The sequence below is a fragment of the Moschus berezovskii genome, chromosome 10 (genome assembly GCF_049115385.1).
Source record: "Moschus berezovskii isolate FMDL1 chromosome 10, NW_MosBer_1.0, whole genome shotgun sequence".
Taxonomy (NCBI): domain Eukaryota; kingdom Metazoa; phylum Chordata; class Mammalia; order Artiodactyla; family Moschidae; genus Moschus; species Moschus berezovskii.
The window spans coordinates 103,254,501-103,279,725 of NC_142469.1; the positions used below are offsets into that span (position 1 = coordinate 103,254,501).

Here is a 25,225-nt window from a genome sequence, read left to right on the forward strand (position 1 = left end):
CACGGCGCGCGCAGCCCGGTCTGGAGGACCCGGCCTGGAGAGCGCGGCCTGGAGGACCCGGCGCGGTCTGGTCTGCTGGGGCCCCGCCAGTGCAGTCTGGTCTGGCGCGCCTGGCCTGGAGAGCGTGGTCTGGCGGGCCCGGCGCGCGGTCTGGAGGACCCGGCGCGATCTGGCGGGCCCGGCGAGCGTGGCCCAGCCCATTTGGCGCCGTCCTCGGGAGCTGGCCGTGGGCCTGGCGTGCTGGCCGCCGCCCCGCAGTCCTCGCCCGGCCCTTGTCCGGGGAGGACGGCCAGGCTGGCCGGGGTGCCGCGGGGGTCCGCCGCGGGGGCGCTGCCGCGGTGCACCGCGGCCTCTTGCCGAGTGCCGGGGTGGGCAGTCGGTCCTGGCCAGTAGGCGGAGGAGCGGGCGGCAGGCAGGCTGGACGGGCGGGCGGGCGCGGTGCCGACGGGGCCTGACGCTGAGGGACGCCGCTGTCCCCAGCGCCGCGGCCGCGAAGCTCGGCCGGTCCGTCTCGGCTCGAGGCCAGGGCCCGTCTGGTCTGCGCGCAGGGCGAGCCCAGCAGTTATGAGGCGCCCCCGGGAGCTCTGGGCACGGGGCCGGATGGGGCCGCCGCGTGGGGGGGGACAGGCGCGGGGGGAGGGTCTTTACGGTGGGGGGCTCCCCCCGCCCGCCGCCACAGCCTGGAGGCGCCCCCTTCTGGCGGCTGTGCGCGCCGCCTCCCGCCGCACGATCCCGCCCCGCCACCTCCTGAGCCCCGAGTCTCCTGGAGAGCCGCGCTGCGGGGGCGCGGGAGGCGCCGCCCCGTCACCAGCTTCCCTGGCCACGCCCACAGTGGGCGGAGCCGCGGGGCGCTGTCCGTGGTCCCGCAGCCGCCTCTGCAGGCCTCTGAGGCTGCTGGGTCCGGAGGAAAAAAAAAGATTTTTTTCAGAGCGACCTCCTGGAGTTTTAGGCGCGGAAGGACGATCCTGGCAAACCTTTGCCGCGTTTAAGCCAGGCAAGGCAGAGAACCGTTGTACTGTTAAGTCTGGTGCTATGGGGCCTGAAAGCCATTGTTATCTCCGCTCCATTGGCATCTTAAAACTTTTACCCCTTCCCCTGTTTTTTATTCGCTTTTGTTTTTGTTTTCCTTCTCCCCCCTGCTTAAAGATCTCCGGTGTATGTATCAAACTAGACCAGTTGTAATCCTGAGCTCATGACATTCACTCATCACTAGTCTGTGAACTAACCTTTTTTTTCGGTTTTGTTTTTTAAATTAGTTGCTTTGGATAATGCAATGAAAACCTTCTCTCACAAAATCTAGAACCTTGACAGTAACCACTATCTCTTCATGCTCCTGTCTCTCTTCACTGGAGGTAATCGTTTGCCCGCATCCTGTACACCAACATTTCCTTTCTTTCCTCTCTTACTCAAGTCAGAGTCTGTCTGGCTGTATGTGGTGTTTTTAACTTAATAAAAGGTGTATATCACGCAGTGTGTAGTTTTGGGGAGCTTAAGTGGTAACAGCATATTGCTGAAAAACAACTGTATTGTTGTCTTTCCCCGATTTATTCCTCTGACTCCTATGTTGTAGTATTGTGTAGGTCTAGCAGGGTTAATTTATCCGCTCTTCTTTTGAGGGGCATTTGAGTTGTTTCCAGGTTTTCACTAGTGTGAAGAACACGAGATATTTTTTCACATGTTTCTTGTTATATATTTATTTACCTGTGGCTTTCGTTTATGTATTTACCTAAGAGTTGACTAGCTAAGGCATAGGGTATGTGAATGTTCAGTGGTAGGACTCACTGCCATGCCAACTTATGTACTGGTTAAACCAGTTCATACTTCCACCAGCAACATAGAACTCTGGGCTGTCTCTCCTCCAACATTTGGTGTTTAATTTTTGTCCGTATAATGTCTGGGATTGGTATGCCATGTGGTCTTGATCACCAGTGATGTTGACCATCTCTTTGTATTATGATGATTTTTTTTTCTGTCTGATCATATCTTGTCCGTTTCATATTGTTATCTATTGCATGTAATCAATTCTTTCCCTCTAGAAGCTTTAGAACTTTCTCTTTGCCTTTGATATTGAAATTGCCATACTCGGTGTGGGTTTTCCCCTTTTTCCTCTCAGCGTTTTCTCTCAGAGGTCATTTGTTTCCTTTTCTTTCCTAAAATTATAAAAAATGATTTTGTTTTTGTGTATATGTATTCTTGATGCTAGTTCTTTGCCAGCTCAGTGTATCTGTTTTCCTCAAGGTATTTTTTGATAAATGTAAACTTTTAAACTTAATAAAAGGTCAAGTTTAAAATTTTTTTGGTAGTTAACGCTTTTGAGTCTTCAGTATTTTGCTGCATTAGGATTTAAAAGATCACTATGTATATATTTTGTTAAGAGAATTTGGTTTCTCATGTTTACATCTTTTAATCCATTTAGAGTTCATTTTTATATACAGTGGTAAGTGGGGATTCAGTTTTTATCTTTTTGCCAGTACAGATTGCTGTTTTGCTTCTGGTTTTATCTACTGAACAGTCTCTTTGCTCACTGGCTTGATCCGTTGTATATCAGAGTTTGACTCAAGAATCCTGGTGTCTGTGCTGTCTGCTCTGGTGTCTTGATCTCTGTTCCAGTCTGTCTGTTCTTGTGCCAACTATCATCACTGATACTGTATAGATTTTTTTATTATAATAATATCTCAGGCAAACTGAGAAGTGATCACCCTATTTGTGGACTGTTCTAAAAAATTTTGTTTTTACAGCGTGTATGTATGAAGTTGCAGAAAGATTTCATCAGCCGAACTATATATTCTGATTTACGTGTTTGACAACCAGACTGGGGCAAGATGGGTGGGAAAGGGAGGATGGTGAGGGGTGAGACAGGAGTGGGAGACAAGGGGCCCCGTTAAGAGGCTGTTGCCAGAGCACGGGTGCCAGTGGCTGCAGCCGTGGCAGAGATGGAGAGACCTGGACGGATTTGAGAAGGTGGAAGTGCTGGAACTTGCCCATGTTGACAGATGAGAGAAACATAGGACTTAGTGCCATTTTGTTTGGGGCTTGAACAGCAGGAGGTGGGGCAAGGATAGCATTCCTGAGACAGAATTCTTGGGAAGGGGCACTTTGTGAGCTTATAAGCTTTTCAGATGAATTATAGTGCCGTTTTTAGTTTGCGCGTACTTGGAAATAGCTTTTGGTTATGAATGTCTTCTAGCTTGTTCATGCTCTTTTCTCTCCGAATAGGTGACTCTCTTTTAAAAAGCTCAAGCAGGTCTCTTCTGGAATTCAACACAACAGTGAACTGTAAGCAGCAGAATCACAAAATTCAGAGTAGCATCACCTTCTTATGTGGGAAAACCTTGGTGAGTCCATGCAGAGTCACTTCATAATCTTTCTTTTAAAAACATTTGTCCCTGGGGTGTTCTTGCTGTCCTGGTATTCTAAGACAAGTAAGTGAGTAAAATTAAAAACTCAAGCAAACAGATAAACAGAAACCCCAACCAAATGACCATCATCATTAAAAACCAATAAGTAAACAAATCCTAAGCCTATAGTTACAATGTTTAAGTGAAACTTGACCCACATCCTGTGTATAGCCACAATGTAAAGATTAGTGTGTTTAAACTCGGAGCTCTGTTTAATGTTTATGTTGCAGGCATAATTTTTTTTTCCTTCTACATTTTCTTTTGATAGTTTTCATGGCAGTGTGTTTGCTTCTTAGAGTGTTCTTTTCTCATTTACATTAAATTGGACAAACTGACATCTATCAAGAAGATGCTTTGGCCAGTGGGTAATGGGGTGCCCAACTTTCAGGGTATTACTAGTGTTGAAATGGAACATAATTGTTTAAAACATGACATTTGTCCTCACTCTCTGCATATTGTATGTGATATTTTGGTTTTAATCTTTACTGTTTAGAAAGGGACTCTCAGCAAATGATTGCTAGCTTTTAGGAAAAACGACTTGCGTACGTGTTCTCTGAGTGTTCTGTAATCAGAGTAAGAATCCAAGTGTTTAGAAAAATCAGATAGAGTGAAGCTCATGTGACTACCAGATTGCTTTAAAATATCATTTTTAGAATTTGGTGCTGACTGTTGCATTTTTAAGCCCATCCTGTTTTGTGTGAAGAACTTGAAAAATATAACTCAATATTATTAATTTTGGACCAGACTGTCCATTGCACTCTTGTCCATGTTGAAACTTTGGAAAATAATATTTGCAGTGGTATGAAATCTGGAGGTCTGAGTTACAGAGTAAGCTGTAGTTTGAATTTTAACTAACTTTTCTTGAAGAATTCTGTGTTCACGCTACAAGAACCAGAATTTGCAGAACTCCTTAGACTTGCTCATGGGAGTGTAGGGTGAGTTCCCGCTGGGTCTTATCAACCAGCTACACTGTGGTCATCGCTGGTTCCCGTCTGTTAGAAGGGGCCCCCCTTCCAGTGTGGGGGCGTTTAAGGAAGGCCGGTGTATGAGCTTGGTCAGGTCCAGATGGGCCTCCTCCGTCAGCTTCCAGGAAGCATGAGGTCACATTTTCTGGCTTTGGTTTTGTTGGCATTTGGTTCAGAGAACATTTGGAGTTTTAGAGTGGAAGGTCTGCAAGGATTACTTCCCATGAGCTTACTGTACTTGCATAGCTGGGGCAGTAGAACAGTTTTGGATCAGTTAGAGCCAAATTCCATCATGATTTTATGAAACTTTTGTCTCAGAAGTTTTGAGTTTGGGAACTTCTCACTCAGATGATCTTGTTAACTAGAACAGTTGTGTCTTACTCCTCCCCCCACTCTCGCCCACTGCTGCTAGTTAAAAATTTTTCATTAGCCTAAAGGTTTCTAACTTTAGAAGAGGAGCACTTTACAATACGCAGTATGCTAACTTATTTTTACTTCTTTTAAAAATAGGGAACTCCCGAGTTTGTAACTGCGACAGACTGTGCGCATTACTTCGAGTGGAGGACTACGGCAGCCTGCAGGAAGGATATCTTTAAAGCGAATAAAGAGGTAACAAGGGCCCTTCAGGCTTACATGCTTGTGAAGCACATTCTGGGACCTTCAGCATTTGAAGTGCAGACATGTACCTTTTGAGGTAGAAACCTGTTTTTGGTTTTCAAACTCTCTTTGAGCAGAGAGACCATATGATTTGGGCTTCCCTGATAGCTCACATGGTAAAGAATCTCCCTGCAATGCAGGAGATCCGGGTTCGATCCCTGGGTTGGGAAGAACTCCTCGAAAAGGAAACAGGCAACCCACTCTAGTTATTCTTGCCTGGAGAATCCCATGGACAGAGGAGCCTGGCAGGCTACAGTCCATGGGGTCACAAAGAGTCAGATATAACTGAGCAACTAACATTTACACACACGTATACACACACCGTGTGATTTCCCTGATAACTTGTCCTGGATGGTTCTTACTTTTAGGACAGGGCATTTTAAACATACAGGATGGATGGAAATGGAATGGCTCACTCATGTAGAGCAAGTGAGTTCCTGGTTTCTGATGCCATGCATCTCAAGAACTAAGTCTCAAGTTGACTTTGGGGTTTAGGTCACCACGCTGCCTGCAGAGATCATCTCCTTGGCCTGGGATTGGCTTCTGAATGCATCTTGGATCCAGGTCAGGTGTGCCTGGCCAGCTCACCTCAGAGACCAGATGACTGTCACTACTTCCCCTCTTTCTCTGGTATCTGGCACGTGTTCCTGGCGATTGATGAAGCACCATCCTCTCTAACCTACCACTTCTGACTTTCTCTGGCAGTGGAGGGGGCAGAGGGCCCTTTCCTCTGCAGTTCTGCCATCCCACCACCCCGGGATTTCAAGGTGTCTTTCCTGTGTTCACCCAGGCAATAGTCTTCCTGGGTTGAGTATTCTCTTTTTCCTATGTTCGTTTTCTCTTCTGTAGAGTTGAGTTCAGAGACCCTCTTAGGAGCTAGGAACTGGGAGTGATCAGTTATGGGAGTAATCGGTCATTTACCTGATGGCCTAATACGTTGTCATTTAAGAAGGGCATAAAGAGACGTTTGTATCTTTTTTTAAAAAAGCCATGTTAAGTTACAAATACTGAGCTATCACCGATTCTTCAGATGTGACCATCTCTAAAAGCAAAGATAGTTGGAATGCTGCCTTGTGTGTAAGGGACGTTCAGTGGGAAGGAAGTTCAAACTGTGGAAGGAAATAAGATCTAATGAAATAACACTAGTAGGAGATGGTGTCAGATTTAAATTTTGCATTTAAAAACTTAGGTCAGACTTTTTGCCTATATTTAGTTAGCGGCAGGTAAGGCATCCTTGGACTGCAAGGAGATCCAACCAGTCCATTCTAAAGGAGATCAATCCTGGGTGTTCATTGGAAGGACTGATGCTAAAGCTGAAACTCCAATACTTTGGCCACCTCATGCGACGAGTTGACTCACTGGAGAAGACTCTGATGCTGGGAAGGATTGGGGGCGGGAGGAGACGGGGACAACAGAGAATGAGATGGCTGGATGGCATCACTGACTCTGTGGACATGAGTTTGAGTGGACTCCGGGAGTTGGTGATGGACAGGGAGGCCTGGCGTGCTGTGATTCATGGGGTCGCAAAGAGTCAGACACGACTGAGCGACTGAACTGAACTGAACTGAAAGCATCCTTGAACCTGTGTGAGGTGCCTTCTGCTTTCCTGAGAGACCCCAGGCCACATGGAAGTTCTCTCGGACTCTGACTCTCCCAGAGATAATCATTATCCCCATTTTTCCTGTTTTAACCGAGTCTCTCTCCTACCTCGCTTTGCTGAACTGACAGTTGTCTCCTACCACCTGAAGAATAATCACTTCCCCGAAGAAAGAAATGGGGACTTGTTTTTGGTTCTCTTTGTGTTTGTGGGTCAAGAGGTCACAAACCGCATCCTGTGTTTGTGCAGCCTGAGACCTAGGATTGTTTTTTACATTTTTATAGGATTGTTAAAAAAAAGCCGAGAAGAATACGCAGCAGAGACCCACGTCACTCACAGAGCCTAACATGTTTGCAGAACGAGGGTGCTGACCCTGGACCTGAGTCGTTTTGAGGGGTGGAGATGGGGAGATGTTTTTCTCAAAAGTGATGTTTAACTTCTCTTAGAAGCTGATCGAAAGATGCAGGGGGAATGTTGATTTGCTCCCAGTGACCTTTTCTTTGGGCCTGGTTGGCGGCAGGGCTTTTATCTGTTGAGTTTTCATCTCTGGAGGGGCTAAGCATCAGGAATGTCATTACATTTTGAAAACGCTGTTGCGTTCAGGGAGCCCGTAGACTGAAGGTGTGGAGGGCATCTGCTCTGCCTTAGGTATAGACGAAGAGAAAGAACACAAGAGCCTGATGCTTTCCTGGCGGCTCAGCTAGTAAAGAGTCTGCCCGCAGCATGGGAGACCCAGGTTTGATTCCTGGGTGGGGAAGATCCCCTGGAGAAGGGAATGGCTACCCACTCCAGTATCCTTGCCTGGAGAATCCCATGGACAGAGGAGCCTGAGGGTTCAGTTCCTGCAGTCCATGGAATTGCAGAGAGTCAGATACGACCGAGCGACTGACACACATGAGAGCCCAATGACTGCTGCAGGAGTGTTGCTGCCACCCCCTGCAAGTCATCGGAAGGCATGTTCCCTTTTCTCTGTCTTCAGTAGGATTTGATCCCATCTTACAGGCTATAATATAACTTCAAAAGTTATATTAAATGTAGAAACACTCGTCACTCCTCTTTAAAAAAAAGCTAGACTTGGTTTAGTGGCCACGTGGTCTTGATTTCCACTCGTTATTAGTATCTCCTCATTGCTTTTGTTGGTTTGGCTTCATCAGATTTAGAATGGAGTGATGGGCAGAGAGCACGGGGCGGGGGCGGGTTCCAGAAAGTGCCGTTTAAACCCACCCGCGCCATGCTTTGCTCAGTGGATCCCGGTGGAGTCCTCTTAGATCGTAATTTCTTCACAAGATCGTGGACACACCCTCCCCTACCATTGCACCCCTAGGGAACACAGAAAACGCAGCCCTGGCAAGCGCATGTTCCTAGCGGACTTGCATAAATATGGTTAATGTACAGATGTACACCGTTAACAAGGGTGACTCAGTGTGCTGTGTGTGGAGCTGGCAGAGACCCCCTTCGCCGGCCGCTGCATTCCCGGGGCTGATGAATGTCTCCATTGCTCGGCTCAGTGGAGCAGGAAGTGGGAGGACTCTCCCCAGGAGCCTTGCTTGTTTTTCCGACACTCGCTCCAATTCTGGGGGGCGCTGCGTCGGGTGTGTCTCCTGTTCCTTCCTGGAGTCGAGACACGGCCAGTAGTTGCTCATGGCCTTGAGCTGGGGGGATCTGCAGGCTTTGAGCTGGGGGGATCCCTCTAGCCTTGGGGTGACACGGAGCTAGTTTGAGGCAGGTGGCGCCCATCCCCGCCTGCTGGGTTCCGTCCTGCCTACTCTCTTCATCTCGTAGCTGGAAAGCTGCTTCTTGTCTCCTGTCTCACCAGTCAGCCCAATTCCATCCCCCTTCTCTGAGTTAACACATTTCTGTTGACTGTATACTCTGTTAGGGGCTGGCAAGCTTTGAATTTGCAGGATCAGGGATGTGGGTTACTTCCATCGGAGCTTCGTCATGGTCTGCAGTCATGTTGCTCTTGCATTTCGATGGCCTTTCAGCAGGACGTGGTGCCAGGTGTGGGTTCTGGCCTTCTGCCCTCAACCCGCACTGTGCCTGTGCCCGCCCTCCTTGGCTGGCATCGGGCTGTCTGGTCAGTGTCACAGGCGGCGGGAGGCTTTGCTCTAAGGATCTGGTTGACATGAGTTTGGGTCCCCCTCCCCCGCCTCCGCCTAGCGGGTGCGAGTCCTTGGGTTTAATCCAGTAGCTCTCTCTGAAGTCTCTGCAAACAGAACAGGGGAAGAGGGTTAGTGGGTCAGAGCATTCCTGCAGGGTTGATAGCATCTTTCCGAGAAACATTTAAAAGCTAAACATTAACATGGAGCAGTTAACCTTTGTAAATGAACCTGCCTGTGAATAACTTCAGTTTTCCAAACGAACAGTTTAAGGAAAATTACCCACTGGAAATGATGAAACAGACTATCGATCCTTTGAAATGATTTGCAGAGAACATGAGTTTTCAGAATATTTCTTGGCTAAGGCAATTAAAAATGATGTGGTTTATTACTTTGCAGCTGAGATTTGGGGGCTGTTTCACATAAGCTTGGTGACCAGGGGTACACCTGTGGGCTTGGCCGCTTTGCCTTCAGAGTTTGGTGGAGCAAATCACAGGGACTTGCCCGCAGTAATGGGTTTCATGCGTGGCCTTCCCCCGGACCCCTTTTTCCTCCCCGCTGCCGGTTTCATTGAGGTGTAACTCACAAATAAAATTGCATATATTTGAAGTGTACAATGCGATGGTTTGGTTTAGTCCTTGATTTTTTAAAAACAGAAGGCCATTCTTCTATAGCGATGAGAGAGTACATGTGAGTTAGAATCCCGTAGGGCTTCCCTGGTGACTCAGACGGTAAAGAATCCACCTGCCAATGCAGAAGACCTGGGTTCAATCCCTGAGTCAGGAGGATCTCTTAGAGAGGGGCATGGCAACCCACTCCAGTGTTCTTTTCCTGGAGAACCCTGTGGACAGAGGAGCCTGGTGAGCTACAGTTCCTGGGGTGGCAAAGAGTCAGAGGCGACTGAACGACCAGCACACACTCACAAGCGTGGGCCGGGTGCCCAGAGGAGGACCTTCTCTTCATGCTAGTGAAACAGTGTCTGCAGACCCCGGTCAGGCTCCAAGCCGTGTCCTAAGCCTTGCTTGGGGCCACAGCAGTGACAAAGCCCCCCGTCCTCAGGAGCTCACTCGCTCGTTAGCAGGTGGGGGTGTCTGGTGACAGACACCAGTGCAATGAAGAAAACGGGTTAGGGAGGCGCAGAGAGAACTGGAGATGTTGAAAGGCCCACGTCAAGCAGGCCCTGGGGCCTGAGCAAGGTGAGAGGGGATGCCAGGGACCATTCCAGGCAGACGCAGTGTCACTTCCCTGGGCTGAAGTGCCCCTTGAGGCCAGTGTGACTGCGTGGAGTGGTCCCCAGGGTCAGAGACAATGGAGAAGCTGGGATCGCACCCTCATTGTGATGGGAAGCGGCCCCTGGTGGATTTTGAGCAGGAGTGATGTGACTTAAGGGAATTTTATTTTTTTAAGAAAGATCTTTTTTTTTGAGTTTTTTAAAAAAACTTTTTTATATTGAGGAATAGCCGACTAAGGGACTCAGCCGTATATACACATGTACCCATATATGTACACAGGTACCCATATATGTACACAGGTACCCATATATGTACACAGGTACCCATATAGGTACACATGTACCCATATAGGTACACAGGTACCCATATATGTACACATGTACCCATATATGTACACAGGTACCCATATATGTACACATGTACCCATATAGGTACACATGTACCCATATATGTACACAGGTACCCACATATGTACACATGTACCCATATCAGTTCAGTTCAGTTCAGTTCAGTTCAGTCGCTCAGTCGTGTCCGACTCTCCGCGACCCCATGAATCACAGCACGCCAGGCCTCCCTGTCCATCACCAACTCCCGGAGTTCACTCAAACTCATGTCCACAGAGTCCGTGATGCCATCCAGCCATCTCATTCTCCGTCGTCCCCTTCTCCTCCCGCCCCCAACCTTTCCCAGCATCAGAGTCTTTTCCAGTGAGTCAACTCGTCGCATGAGGTGGCCAAAGTATTGCAGTTTCAGCTTTAGCATCAGTCCCTCCAATGAACATCCAGGATTGATCTCCTCCAGAATGGACTGGTTGGATCTCCTTGCAGTATAAGGGACTCTCAAGAGTACATGTACCCATATATGTACCCATATATACTCAGCCGTATATACACATGTACCCGTATATATACACATGTACCCATATATGTACCCATATATACTCAGCCGTATATATACACATGTACCCATATATATACACATATCATGAAATTAAAAGACGCTTACTCCTTGGAAGGAAAGTTATGACCAACCTTGATAGTATATTGAAAAGCAGAGACATTACTTTGCCGACCAAGGTCCGTCTAGTCAAGGCAATGGTTTTTCCCGTGGTCATGTATGGATGTGAGAGTTGGACTGTGAAGAAAGCTGATCGCCGAAGAATCGATGCTTTTGAACTGTGGTGTTGGAGAAGACTCTTGAGAGTCCCTTATACTGCAAGGAGATCCAACCAGTCCATTCTAGGGGAGATCAATCCTGGATGTTCATTGGAGGGACTGATGCTGAAGCTGAAACTCCAATACTTTGGCCACCTCATGAGACGAGTTGACTCACTGGAAAAGACTCTGATGCTGGGAAAGGTTGGGGGCGGGAGGAGAAGGGGACGACGGAGAATGAGATGGCTGGATGGCATCACCGACTCTGTGGACATGAGTTTGAGTGAACTCCGGGAGTTGGTGATGGACAGGGAGGCCTGGCGTGCTGTGATTCATGGGGTCGCGGAGAGTCGGACACGACTGAGCGACTGAACTGAACTGAACTGAACCCATATATGTACCCATATATACTCAGCCGTATATACACATGTACCCGTATATATACACATGTACCCATATATGTACCCATATATACTCAGCCGTATATATACACATGTACCCATATATATACACATGTACCCATATATGTACCCATATATACTCAGCCGTATATATACACATGTACCCATTCTCCCCCAAACTCCTCTCCCCTGGTGGATTTTGAGCTGGAGTGATATGACTCGAGGGAATTTTGTTTTATTCTTTAAATAATCTTTCTTTTTTTGAATTTTTCCTTTTTAAACTTTTTATATTGAGGAATAGCTGATCAGCATCACTGTGATGGTTTCAGGTTGAATAGTGCAGGGACTCAGCCATATATACACAGGTACCCGTTCTCCCCCAAACTCCCCTCCCATCCAGGCGGCCACAGGACATTGAGCTGAGTTCCCTGTGCTGTACAGCAGGTCCTGTTGGTCCATTTTAAATTCAGCAGGGTGTACGTGTCGATCTGAAACTCCCTAATCCTCTGTCCATCCTTATTCCCGGCAACCGTAAGTTCATTGTCTTAAGTCTGTGAGTCTGTTTTGTAAGTCAGCTCAGCTGCATCATGTCTTTTTAGATTCTGCACATCAGGCATGTCATATGATATTTTTCCTCTGTCTGACTTAACTTCACTCGGTATGACAATCTCTCGTGACTTGGTGGAATTGTTAAAGGGTTGATCTGATGGTTGTAGAGATGTTGGCTCAGAGTCAGGTACATGGAAGCTGGAACCCAGAGGCCTCCTTAAAAGAGATCATTGCAGGCAGGAGAGGACTTGCTGCCAGGGTGATGTGAGGTGGTTGCTAAGGGAGGGTAGGGACAGGGAGCCGTGAGTGAGGACCCTGGTGGGGACGGACTGTGTGGCGGGGAGGGAAGGGGCAGGCAGGAGACGCTCACGGGAGCAGCCGGAGCCCTGCAGGCCTTGATTGTGCCGTCCTCAGGGGCCTCCCTGGAGACCCTGAGGCACGGAGGCGGAGGTCTCAGGCTTCGCTGTGCCCCTGGCGCCCCTGCCCACCCCCCCAGAAGGCATGTGTGGAAGCCCCTCCTTCTCCCTTCTCTCTCCCAGGTGCCGTGTTACGCTTTCGACAGAGAGCTCAAGAAACACGATTTAAACCCACTGATCAAGACCAGCGGTGCTTACTTGGTGGACGACTCTGACCCGGACACATCTCTGTTCATCAATGTCTGCAGGGACATAGGTCTGTGTCTGAGGGCATCGGGGATGGGAGTGGGGGAAGGATTTCTTCGGAGGCTTCAGTGCCTTTGCCCTGGCACCGTAGGTTCCCATGGCTCCTGGAGGAAGGGGTACATCCCTTAGCCAACAGTGATGTCCCGTGTCCCTGCTTCCCAGCCCCTCTTGTGGACCAGGGGCAGAGTCAGCATTCCATTGCCACGTCCTCGCTTCCTGGCTGCCTGGCCGGGCAGAGAGTTCATCCTGTTGTCCACTTTCAGAGTGGGTGTTGGCTTGCTCAGGGTCTTGGGATGTGATCCTACTCGTTCTTGTTTCCAAATTTCTATTACCTTATATTGGAGACTTTAAGAAAATTTGAGAGTTTTTACAAGAGATCCTGAACCCAAGGTTTGAGTGTGATTGCTGTGCCCGGCACGTGGTCTGATGCAGTGTCATGTGTTACCTCTTACAGAGGCACTCCGGGCCTCGAATCCACGAGTGCGTGTGTGTCCCATCGGCGCGGCTGCCTGCCTGGTGAGAGGGGACCGGGCGTTCGACGTGGGCCGGCCCCAGGAGGGGCTGAAGCTTGTGAGCAATGACAGGTCAGTCTGCTGTTGGCAGGGGTAGTCCTTTTCAAGAGCCTGGCTTTTCAGGGGAGCTGCAAGAATACCCCTTTTCAACAGAGCCTGAGAAAGTCCTTGCTAAGTGACTACTACTTCACATGTGCTTGTATAAACTTACTGGTTGTTGCTTGAGTGGCATATTCTTGGTGACTTTCTAATAATTTTTTCCCTAGAGCAGGAACACATTTATCGTGATGTAGCCTGCATCCATCCATATGGGTTCCACTTCATGAACTTGCCACTTACCTTATGGTGTGTTTGGGTGTCTTCCCTGCTTCATCACCCCTGACATTGGTTTTATGTCCATAGTTTTATCTCTTCTTTAAAACAAAACAAAACAAAACGAAACAATCCTGGAGGGCAAGTGGCAGGAGGGCCACTTTGCCGTTGTCCTTCTGGGTGCAGTTTGCTTCCCGACTGGGATCCGGTGGGCCCCCTAGCCCTCCGCGGGCCCCTTAGCTTCTGGCAGGGGTGGTTCATTTTCTCTTAAGGAGCCTGCTGTTGACACACGCTCTCCTCCTGACTCGTGTTTGCCCCTGGCTTGGCAGAGAGCTTGCTCTCTCTGGTGGGTCCCACGTGACCACGTCCTGAACTTGGAGCGAGGATTTTTATCCACTCTCTGTTCCCGGGCCCTTTTGGTAGACGTCTCGCTGCACCTGCTCCCGTCTGGAACTCGTGGTGTGTCAGCGTGTGCAATTATAGACTGCACTCTGTCCCCAGAAAACACTGGCGCGTGACCTAAACTGAAGCACGCTGGGAGATTCCCACGTGTGCGAGTGTGTTCGCCTGCCAGGGCCGCCCGAGCAAAGTGCCGCAGGCTGCCTGGGCAGCTCCTCCAGCTCCCTCTTGGCTCTGGAGGCCGAGGTGTCTGCTGGGGGTGTGGTGGGGGGCTCCTCCTGAGACCCTTGCTCTCAGCCTGTGGACGGCCGCCTCCTCCCTGTGTCTGCGCACAGTCTTCCCTCTGTGTGTCTGTGTCCCGAGCCCCTCTCCTCATACGGACAGCTGTCCTGTCTGAGGGGCCCACTCCAGCAACCTCATCTTCATCCCCTCCTCCACGGCCCCCCGTGTCCAAATACAGTCCCATCGGGGGTGCTGGGCGTCGGGGCTTTCGCTTGTGAAATTTGCGGGGACAGAGTTCAGCCCCTTGCACTGTCTTTAAGTGATAAACGCGTGCTTCTTCCTGCTGGCAGGGGTCGGAGAGGACTCTGCAGAGTGCGGGCATGGAGCGAAAGCCCGAGGTCACCTTCAGAGAGCAGGAAGGTCGTCTGTTTTTGGTGCCTCTGTGGCCACAGCCTGCAGCGAGGCCAGCACCCCGCAGGCCTTTCCAGGGTCTGCCTGCCTGCCGGTGGGAGGCCATGTGGCCAGTGCTCTGAGCGGTCATCAGGTTTAAAAAAGATAGTCCTTGGTTTGCACTGAAAAGTTGTCATTGAGAGAGGAAGTGGTCGTGGAGCCTCGTGGGCTGAAACGCGCTTGGCCAGCTGGGCTGTGTTTACTTTGTTTTGTGAGATGGTTTATGATTTTGTTCCTCGTCCTCCTGACAGCTTTTCTAAGAACCTAAGGTTACGTGGCGATTATTTGACTTTTTTTTTAAGAAAGTACAGCACTCATTGAAGTTCACATAAACTTTATATCCCCCAAATGAAAATAAACGTGACTTAGTTTGTCCTGTGGCTTCTTTTATGTCTGTGACCTACCATCTGTTCCCCTCTCGCCTGAGTGAGGGTGCTGAGGGCAGGCTGAAGTGGGCTGTGATGTCTGCGTTGGTCACCCTTACCCTCTCTTCCCTACGTGTGCATCTCCAGGCTTGTCCTGAGTTACGTGAAGGAAGGGGCCGGCCAGCCGGACTTCTGTGACGGCCACAGCCCGGCGGTGACCATCACGTTTGTGTGCCCGTCGGAGCGCAGAGAGGTGAGTGGCTTGACCTGAGCTCTGCGCCCCAGTGGTGTCCGGCGGTCCCGCATCTGGGGGTCCCCGTGTAGGAGACGAGCCGCTGTGGACGTGGAAGCCGAGCGGCCCTGGGCTGGACCTGGCCGTGTGCCGCATGTGCCTGGCTGGCTGTGTGCTGTTTTGCAACCACCCCAAGGGGCCTCCGTCTACACCCGCAGGATGGTGTTTTCGTTCAAGGGTCACACAGGATGACATCCAGTGGTTCAGGGACAGATTTTTTTTTTTTAAAAAACTTCACAGCGAGGCGGATGTCAGTAAATATTTGAAAAAAAAAAATGTACATATGATCCTGAACCTGTGGATTTCACGTGTCTGTTAACTGCTTCGGGGGAGGCAAGGTAAAGATGGCTAAGTGGTTTGTAGGAGCACGGTAGGAAACGAGTCGTGCAGACGGCGTGTAGGCCTGGCAGACAGCGCACGTGGGTTCCGGGGGTGGGTACCAGTGTGGGGAAAACGAGGATCTGAAGGGAGATTCCTGCAGCATCAAGAGAAGCTTGGCCCCCTCACCTGCCTGCCTGCCCCCTGCCCGCGGGCAGATTGATGGCTCGCTGTTTACTGAACTTCCAGTGCCCGCTGTAAACTCCTTGAGGGTAGGGCCTTGCGTCTGCTGTGTCCTTGGGCCCTGGGCCAGTGCAGTCCCTCAAGTCCTCTGCTGCTTAAGTGTCTTCGCAGATGGCAGTGCTGCTGAAGGGAGGCGTCCCCAGGGAGGAAGGGTAGGGCTTTCCTCCAATTTATTTCTGCCTGTCCTCCCCGCCGAATGAAGTAGGAGGAACGGAATTCTTTTGCCAAAGAATGTCCTCCCCCAAACAAACGTGGAATTTGCTCTGCTTTCTGGCTGGCAGCTGGCTGTTTTGCGTGTGTGTGTGTGTGTGTGTGTGTGTGTGTGTTGCGGGTGCGGAGAGTGGTGGTGGAGAATGAGACTAGAGTGTGGGTCCAGCCAAACTTCCGGAGCTGTGTGGTGTCAACGCAGCCAAGACGCTGTGGGCCAGTAACCAACACTGGTCCCGAATGTGATCCTGAGGAATGTCATTTATACTCTTTTTTTGCATGTATTTGTGTATTTCTTCTTTCCATCCTACCCGTGGGAATCAGAATCAGGGAGCCCGTGAGATGCTCTAGGGCGGCAGTGGTCTCAGCGTTTCCCCCTCTGATACGTGCCACGTCCAGTGAGCCTCATTATACACTCTCACGAGGGAGACGGTGGGGAGTTCCCCTCCCTTCTCCATGGGACACGAGGCGGTTGAGGCCGGTGTGTCCTCCGTGGAGCTTACAAGGTTCTGTGTCCAGCCTGACTGTCGCCTGGGCAGAGCTTGGGTGACTTAGGCCCGGGGCCCTTAATACTTAGAAGGTTTATTGAAGCATTTTCACCGGCTCATTAAATGCTTTTAGGAGCTGGAACTTTAGTAAAACGTTCACCTTGTCACATAAATCTCTTTTAGAAAGCTTTACTTGAATTTACATACTGTAAAAATTCACCCAGTGTAAGTGCAGTTTAATGGTTATTAGTGCACTAACCGAATTGCACAATTATCGCCTCAGAACTTTTCCATCACCCAGAGAAGCCTCGTGCCCAGCCACCATCACCCCCTGCTCACCCAGCCTTGGCTGCTGCCGTGAGTCCCCTCTCTGCCCCTTGGCCTCTGCCTTTCCTGACCTCCCACCTACGTGGAGTCACACCCCACACGGCCTTGGGCGTCTGGCTGCTCTCACTCAGCGCTCGGTCCACATCTCTGTTTGTTTGTCAGGCTGCCCTCAGCCAAGGGGTTAGTTAGGGCATCGATTTCTTGAGTAAGTGGTTGGGGCTGGACTTGGACCTCTGCAGCTTGTTGACCACGTGATGCTGAAACTGGCACTGGGTCCCATGCCTGGCACGCAGCAGGTGTTCAGTAAGCGTTTGCAGCGTGAGGTGCCTAGAGGCAGCACGGCTGCAGCTGATGCTGGGGCCGGGTAGGGGACCACTCCCCCAGTGACGGCCAGAGGGGGGTCCTGCGTCCCTGTGAACAGTGACTTGCTGCTCTGCACCCTTCCCAGAGTGTGGGCTTGTGGGGGGTTGACAGCCTGGCCTCACCCGGGAGCAAAACTGATCTGAGAACAAGTGAAGCCTGCCCAAGACCCTGTGGACATTCCTAGGAAGGGGGCGAGGGACCGTCTCCCCTGTGGACATTCCTAGGAGGGGCTAGGAACTGTCTCCCCATGGAGTTTCATAAGAGGGGGCGAGGGACCGTCTCCCCTGTGGACATTCCTAGGAGGGGCTAGGGACTGTGTCCCCAGGCGCGCATGGATGCAGTGATTTCCACCCCCCTGGGCGGGGGGCGTCCATCTGGCACAGGCTCAGTGGCACCTGTGACAGAAAGGAGTGAACAGACCGCAGGCCCTTCACACACTGACTGCTCGCCAGGGGTGTGGTGGGGCAGGGGAGACCGTGTTCAGGGTGGGCTCCCAGGCTGAAGTTTGCATGTGACTCTGAAAGGGACCAGAAGAGCTGCGAAGAAGCGGAGTTGTTAGGAGTCAAATCGTCACAATCCGTTAAGGGCCATGGCGGTACAAGAATGAGAACAACGTCAAAACCCAGCAGCACACCCTTGAGCTTTTCCAGAAGCAGAGAAAATCTGTTTGCATTTGAGCCACGTGAATAAAACGAATCTTTCTCCCTTTTTATCCGGGTTTGTGGCAGGGCACCATTCCCAAGCTCACGGCAAAATCCAACTGCCGCTTTGAGATCGAGTGGGTCACCGAGTACGCCTGCCACAGGGATTACCTGGAAAGCCGGAACTGCTCCCTGAGCAGCGCACAGCATGACGTGGCCGTCGACCTCCAGCCGCTGAGCCGGGTGGGAGGTGAGCGGGGGGCTGGGAGGGGCCCGGGCCGAGCATCCCCTGCCCCGGAGCGGGCGCTGCAGGTCAGATGGGAGGAGGCTGTGGCTCTCCCACGCCTGTGCACGTCGTGAAGCCCCTTCTCGTGTGTCCCTTTCCTCAGCTTCAGACTCCTTGTTCTACACCTCGGAGGCGGACGAGTATACGTATTATTTGAGCGTCTGTGGAGAAATCCAAGCGCCCTTCTGTAAAAAGAAAGATGCTGCAGTGTGCCAAGTGAAAAAGGCAGATTCCACTCAAGTCAAAGTGGCCGGGAGACCCCAGAACCTGACCCTCCGGTGCGTACGGCCCCCGCGTGACTCTCAAGGGCGTCCTATGTGTCCCCGTGAAGCCTAACACGCTCCCCTGCCAGCCGCCTGCTTCCACTTTCCGCAGGGAAGTCAGCTCAGTGCAGGGAAGTCAGCTAAGCTGGCACTTTTTTCCCTGCTTGAGTCAGGCAAGTGCCGTTTGTCGCTAAACCACGTGGATGTTTTTCCTAGCTTTACAATACAAGTACTTCTGTTAGTATGGTTTGCTTTATAATCTGTTGTCAGTAGGGAACTGTAGCACAGTTACTTGATTAGTTGATATGGCTTTTGCGTTTTACAACTTAGGTTTCTTAGAAGTTTTGATTTTTCTCTGACGGTTTGAGAAATCTGAAATACCACTGGCCTCACACCCAAGAGTTGAACAACCAGGAGAATGCATTCAGTATCATTCTCCTGACCCCTGAAGTCAGGAGTTACCTTCACAAAAGCTTTTATCAAAGCGTTAGTTCTCTGAAATTGTCCTGCGGGGTCCCTCTGTCAGACTTTCTGTGGTAGTTGCTGGCAGAGCTGTATCTTCTTGGGCATAAATTGTTTTGTACAGAACCCCAAAATGAGAGCGGAAGAGTCCCCATGCTCCCAGCAGAACCTTTTGCGCTTTCGTGCAGCCAGTCGTCACTGTGAAGTGAGAGGGTGACAAGCGCGTCTGTTTGGAGCTCTTCTCCTCTGGACGGTCCTGCCCCAGACGGCGGGAGCGTGTCCGCAGCTGTCTGCGTCTGTGCCGGTCTGTGGGTGCTGTGCCAGAGTCTTAGTGTAGCAGTGCTTAGACGTACAAGTTTATTTCTTGGTTCTACCAAAAGTGTTGTGTGTGTGTATGTTACAAAAACCTAGGTACTCGGATGGAGACCTCACCTTGATCTATTTCGGGGGTGAAGAGTGCAGCTCCGGCTTCCAGCGGATGAGTGTCATCAACTTCGAGTGCAATCAGACAGCAGGTGAGTGCTTGGAGACGGTGGTGGCTGTGCATCGGTGGGCCGGGTTTGTGGAAGCAGAGGGCTGGGGGGGCGGTCAGGCCTTCTCCTGCAGATGAGGCCCCACAAGGCCCGCTCTGTGGTAGCAGGCAGGAGGACCCCCCACCCACCCCGCCAATGGTGGACACACACATCCTGTTTCCATTTTCTGTTTGTTCTGGGAGTGGGCCCGGCACTTTGCTTGCCGGGAAAGCCTTTCTGTCCTGTGTTCAGCTCTCACTGGGGTGTGGACGGAGCCAGCGGCTGGGCTGCTCACCACCTTCTGGTGGGTTGTCACCCAACAACTCTGCTTCCAGCAAACGAGTTTCTAGGTGAACCTTTCTGCAGTTGGTTGCCCTGCTATAGAGGTTGGATTCTGGGGATTGTAAGAGGTCACAGGGCAGTTATAAGTGGAATGGTGGGCTTCCCTGGTGGCTCAGATGATAAAGAATCAGCCTGCAATGCAGGAGACCTGGGTTTGATCCCTGGGTTGGGAAGATCCCCTGGAGAAGGGAATGGCAACCCACTCCCGTATTCTTGCCTGGAGAATCCCATGGATGGAGGAGCCTGGGGGGGCTGCAGTCCACGGGGTCCACGACTGAGCAACTAACACACTGAGTCTCTCTAAGCGACTGAGAAGCTCCCTCGAGGCCACCGTGGCACCGCCAGTTCTGTTCCCACTCCAGCGATCCTCCGTGTGGTTGGGGTCTGCTGAGAGGTGATGGGGGTCTCACCCTCATCAGAGTGCCATCCCCTCCCAGGCCCCCCAGACAGTAACGCCCCCCGCTTCTCTGCATGCCGGCCGGGCCTCAGCCCATAGCTGCAGCCTGGGAACCGCCCAAGTCCGGCCCTACCCGCACAGCCGGCCAGCTTACCCCATCCCTCCACCCCGAGAGGCCCCTGGTTCCTCCATCTGTTTGTTTAGTATGTTCCCATGGAAGAGCTTTAACCTTCTGGTCCCGGGGCAGGTTCCTACGTGATTTAGCGGGGGTCTGGGAGAACCAGCCATGCGTGGCGGGAGCTGAGCTTTAGAGGCAGGTGTCTGAAGGTGAATGCGGGCAGGAGAGTGGGTGACTCGCCCCTGGGGTGCAAGCAGAGACTCACCTGGCGCGAAGCAGGTGGGAGGGCGTCAGGGCGCCCCTCGGTTCCCATTGCCCCCGCCGCCTTCCCCGTGGTTCATGGCCCTGCTTGTGGTCCATCAGCCCCCCTCACCCCCAATGTGTGTCCTGGTCTTCACGTTGGAGTTGTGTTCTCAGTTGATTCATTGAACACGTTTTATTGATTCCTGTCTGCGAGGCTTGGGATGCCTTGATGGCTGAGAGCTCTCTGGGTGTGTGCAGAGCAGAGGCAGGGGGGAAAGGGTGCTGGGGACTACAGTGCAGGGTGACGTGGGCGGGGTCAGCGCGCCCAGCAAGGTCTGTCGTTGGGGACCTGTGTCAGGAGGAAGGCACCAAGGTCAGTGGGCTGGTGCCTGGGTCCCCCCTGAGGACTAGGAGGTGCTGTGTGGGGAGGCCTGCAGGAGAGTGGGTCGGCCAGGCTCCAAAGATGGGGGCCAGGGAGCTGATGCTCGTAGCAGGAGGAGCAGCTCATGCAGGGGTGGGCATCGGGGTAGCCGCGAGCAGGTCAGAGCTGAAGGCCCCAACCCTGGCTAAAGAGAGTGTGGGGAGCACTGTGGAGATCTCGTGTCCTGCGGAGGGTCTGGACTCTGTCTGGAAACCAGTGTACAGGGGCTGGGTGGTGGTGGTGGTGGGGGGAGGTGGGACACACATCTGGCTTGGGTGCGGCCTCTGGATCTGTCTCCCTCCCCTCCCGCTGGAAGGCCCTGCGGCCCTCCCCAGATTCTCCATCCCTCTGCCGTCATCCCCAGCTCCTCCGGGCCTTCAGGAGGCCCTCTGCGAAGTCTACCCCTTCCTGGGCCCCACGGGAAAGGCAGCCTCCTCCTTGCCCCTGAGTCCCCCACCCAGACCCTCAGGCGGCCTGCCCCTACCCGGGCCGGGTGGGCGGCTCTGCTGCGGGCGCCCTGTGTGGGCCGGGGGGCCCCCTCCACCCGCTCGTGCCTCCGGCCGCACTTCGTCTGCACTTTTTATTAATGACTTGGCCGAGGTGGTCGGGAATGCGCTGATCTCATCTGGGCACGTTGGGAGGATCGAATGATCACCCCCGAAGACCGCAGGAGGATGTTGAGGAGGGCCCCTGGTCAGGGACTCCCAGGAAAGACCCGGGAGTCATGCCAGGAAGCTAGGGAGCCCAAGTGGGCTGGAGACTGGAAAAACGATTAGAGGTCATTCTTTTTTTTTTTTCTTTTTGTTAGGAAAGTTTTCGAATCTATAAGTAGAAGGAACATTACGATGAAAACTTACATGCCTACCCCTCAGGCTAAACAGTCATTAATGTTTTACCAAATTTGCTCCATGTTTATACGCTCCATCACATCAGTGATGGATTGTAACCCTGCACCCCGACTCTGAGAGAGGACATTCCTTCACGTAACCTTGGTGCCAAAGTGAACGGCGGTGCTCTAATCCTGAAGGCACGTGTCTTCCTAGGTTCGTTTCGTTGCGACTGGTGACACAGAGAGACCCAACCCAGAGACTTTTAGATGTTTTTGTGGGAGACTTTGAGCCCCTTTCAGGCTGGAGTTGGATTATCAAATATTTAAGGCTCCTTCCAGCTCTGTAATTTGGAGCTAACTATATGTACTATACTGTGTGTAGTCTAAAATTATTTCATTGTTGCTTTATTTGAGTTTAAGTTTAGAGAGCTTAGAGAAGAGAAGTCCTTAGTGGAGTCTATGTTTATTGGATAAACGTAATAATGTATTTTTTGCATGTTTGAATGGGTGTTAATTGGCCACGGAATCTCGTGAAGGGTGGTTTATAGTTCAGCTTGGATTTCCAGGAATTATTTAGGCTTATGAGTCTAGGGTTTCCTGCTTTTCAAGACACAGAGGTGCATAAGTTTATTTCTTTTATCCACGATGTATTTTCTTTACCATTTGTTTTAATAATTTAACATCTCGTTTGATGTAATAGATCTTATTATTGGTGATTAGACTATTTTGCGGGGAGGAGTTACGTTATCATGGGCTAGTAAAACACCATCCACAAATCCAAGTGACCGGTTATCACATTTAAGACTTAGTTTCCCTAGTTTCCATGCAGGTCTCGGGGGCCTCTGCCCTGTGCGGTCGCTTGGAGACAAGTGCATTTTCCACCTTGTATTGCTCTGTCTGTGGACGTGGCCTCAGGACTCCACACAGGATGGGAACGGCAGTTTTTTGTTTTTTTAATGGGCCAGAACTAAGAGACGTGACCCAACTTCAAAGGTAGCAAGGCAGGAAATGTGGTTGAGCTGTGTGCCCCGAGGGAAGGTTGAACCGGTCTGGCAAGTGGGCAGCCCCCTCTCTGTCGGGGCAGGGGGGATGGGGCGGCCCCCTGCTACGGAGGGAAGAGTCCGCTTGGCCTCCAGCTGGTCGCGGAGGCCACATACCCTGAGGCCATGTAAAGGGTGTGTCGGGAATGAACCCGTGCAGGTGGGATACCCAGGATGCTTTCGGAATTACGTGGAGAGCATTGATGGAGAGATGACAGAAAGGCACCCCGCTCCTGCTGGTGGGTGGAAACCCGTAGGAAGATAGTGGTCCTGGAGGCAAGGCCATTGTGTATTTAAAAAGCCACGTGGTCTGAATGAAAGAGTCATTTATTTTAATTTTTTAAATTATTCGACTTATTTGTAATAGCTGTTTAAGGATTGTAAGAATGAACTTAGTTTCATGTGTTTGAACCTAAAACCAACCAAACAAAAGCAGCGTAGCTTGGTAGTGTGGAGTCTTAGTTTTCTATTCTCCAAAAGTTCTCCGAGGAGTTAAATAAGAATGCAGGTCAGGGGCAGGCAGGCCAGTGGTTATTTAAATTTTACTTAAAATGGACTCTCCCTGTGGATCATTAGGGCATTTCAGATGCAAACCTAGCTCCTAAGGGAGGATGATCCTAGAACCATTCACAGTACTATTGGTATTTAATCATCTGTGAAGTTACCTGGTAAAAGAAAAACACTCTGAATGCCTCAGGTTTTCAGGAAACAGAAATCTTTTCTGATTCGTGAAATACTGATCCAGCGGGTAGTAGTGTAGACCTTGTGAGTGGATTGGGCCACGGCGGGGCATTGAAGAGAGCTGGAGGAGCTTCACTGCTCCAACATGGGGGGGCATTGTTGTCCCAGCCGGAGAGGGTGGGCTCTGTGTTGTTGGTAAGGAAGTTGGGAGCATCGGTTCTTAGGGAGAACAGCTTAGGGTACTCAAAAAAAATAAAATAAAAAATCCGAAAAACAGAAGAAAGAAAAAACCCACAGTAGCACAGGGAAGTCCTACTGCCTTGCGGTTCTGAGTCTGGCTCTGGGGCCAGACCGTCTGGGTTTGATTTCTGGCTTTCTAGCTGTGAAGCCATAGGCAAACTACTTAGCCCTCCTAAATCTCCAGGACGGGGCTAAAACTGTCCCCATGCCACAGGCTGTGAAGGATGAAATCCTTGAACTGATGCGAAGCACTTAATGCAGAGCACGTTGTTTGCCATCCAGCCCCGCGGAAATCGCCGGGCTTAGCTCCCTGCCCACCTTGGCTTGAGCTACATGTGCAACTAGCCGCTGTTGCTGGTGTTACAACTGCGATGTTTATATTATTAAAGATTGAATAGAAGTTGCAATTGAAGCAGCGTTCACCCTTGGTGCAAAATATTATCTCCCTTTTCGTTAGAACATTGTTCTCTTCAGGGCACTAAACCTTAAGAAAGGCAAGTCGTGCAGGAGGTCCAGAGGAGGATTATTAAACCATCAAGGATGGAAAACCAGCCGGCGTGCCAGCGGCGCACTAGCTCGGAAAGGCAAGGGGATAGAATTTCTCGTTGGGGAAAAGTCAACAGTTTGCAGAATCCCAGGCTACGTGGACCAGGGAAACTGGCTTGCAGGGAGGGCTGATGGATTGGAGGACAATGTTAGAGACCCACGCGTGCCCGAGTCCCCAGGATCTGGGATGCTGGCCCCTCTGGGAGTGAGGTTACTAGATCTGAGTGCCCTTCAGCCGGGGTTGGGGGGAGGCCCAGACCTTATCAGACCTTATCTCTCTTCTCTGCTGATTTTAGGGACGATTCCCTGGGGACTTGTCCTGCTCACAAGCACATCGTTAAGACTGTGAGGGTCCTGGAACTGGAGTGCCTCCCTGGTCTGACTTAAAAGGGTGTTTATGAGCCTGTGGGAAGCTGACCGCAGGCCGTGAGCTGCCTAGCACTGCCCGGGGGCCCACGCCCATTGAAAACACCCTGCTGTCCTGTTGAGACCACCCTACCGAGATGAAAGGGGCACAGGGCTGCCCCGCAAGCATTCTGATTGAAACGCTCCGGTCTGGGAGCCCTCTGACCTCTGAGGCTGGAGCCCTGAGCTTGTTTACCTGTGCCTGCCCTGGGGTCCCGTGCTGTTGGGCGGTCCTGGCATCTCTCAAGTTGTGGGCACTGTCTCCCTTTCGGCCTGACACAGGTAACAACGGCAGAGGGGCTCCTGTGTTCACCGGGGAGGTGGACTGCACCTACTTCTTCACGTGGGACACGAAGTACGCCTGCGTGCATGAGAAGGAGGCCCTGCTGTGCGGCGTTTCCGACGGGAAACAGCGCTTCGACCTGTCGGCCCTGGCCCGGCACTCAGGTAGGCGGCCGGAGGTGCACGAGACCTTCTCTCTCGCCTCCTTCCCCACCAGCACGGTTGGAAACGCTGTTACTGTTCTCTGTCAGCTGATCGTATCCCAGCCTCTCCTCCCTTCTCACGGAGCAACGTGAATTGTCAGA

General features: G+C 51.4%; 1 protein-coding gene across 1 annotated transcript in view; it reads left to right on the forward strand.

Annotated features, from left to right (window-relative positions):
* IGF2R (insulin like growth factor 2 receptor) overlaps positions 1-25,225 on the forward strand; it is a 105,088-nt gene that overhangs the window by 25,686 nt on the left and 54,177 nt on the right. The window contains exons 3-11 of the mRNA XM_055432891.2: positions 3,217-3,335; positions 4,874-4,972; positions 12,592-12,724; positions 13,169-13,298; positions 15,122-15,227; positions 17,941-18,103; positions 18,243-18,417; positions 19,276-19,379; positions 24,921-25,085. Coding sequence (XP_055288866.2) covers positions 3,217-3,335; positions 4,874-4,972; positions 12,592-12,724; positions 13,169-13,298; positions 15,122-15,227; positions 17,941-18,103; positions 18,243-18,417; positions 19,276-19,379; positions 24,921-25,085 — 1,194 coding nt within the window. The remainder of the gene's footprint in view (positions 1-3,216; positions 3,336-4,873; positions 4,973-12,591; positions 12,725-13,168; positions 13,299-15,121; positions 15,228-17,940; positions 18,104-18,242; positions 18,418-19,275; positions 19,380-24,920; positions 25,086-25,225) is intronic.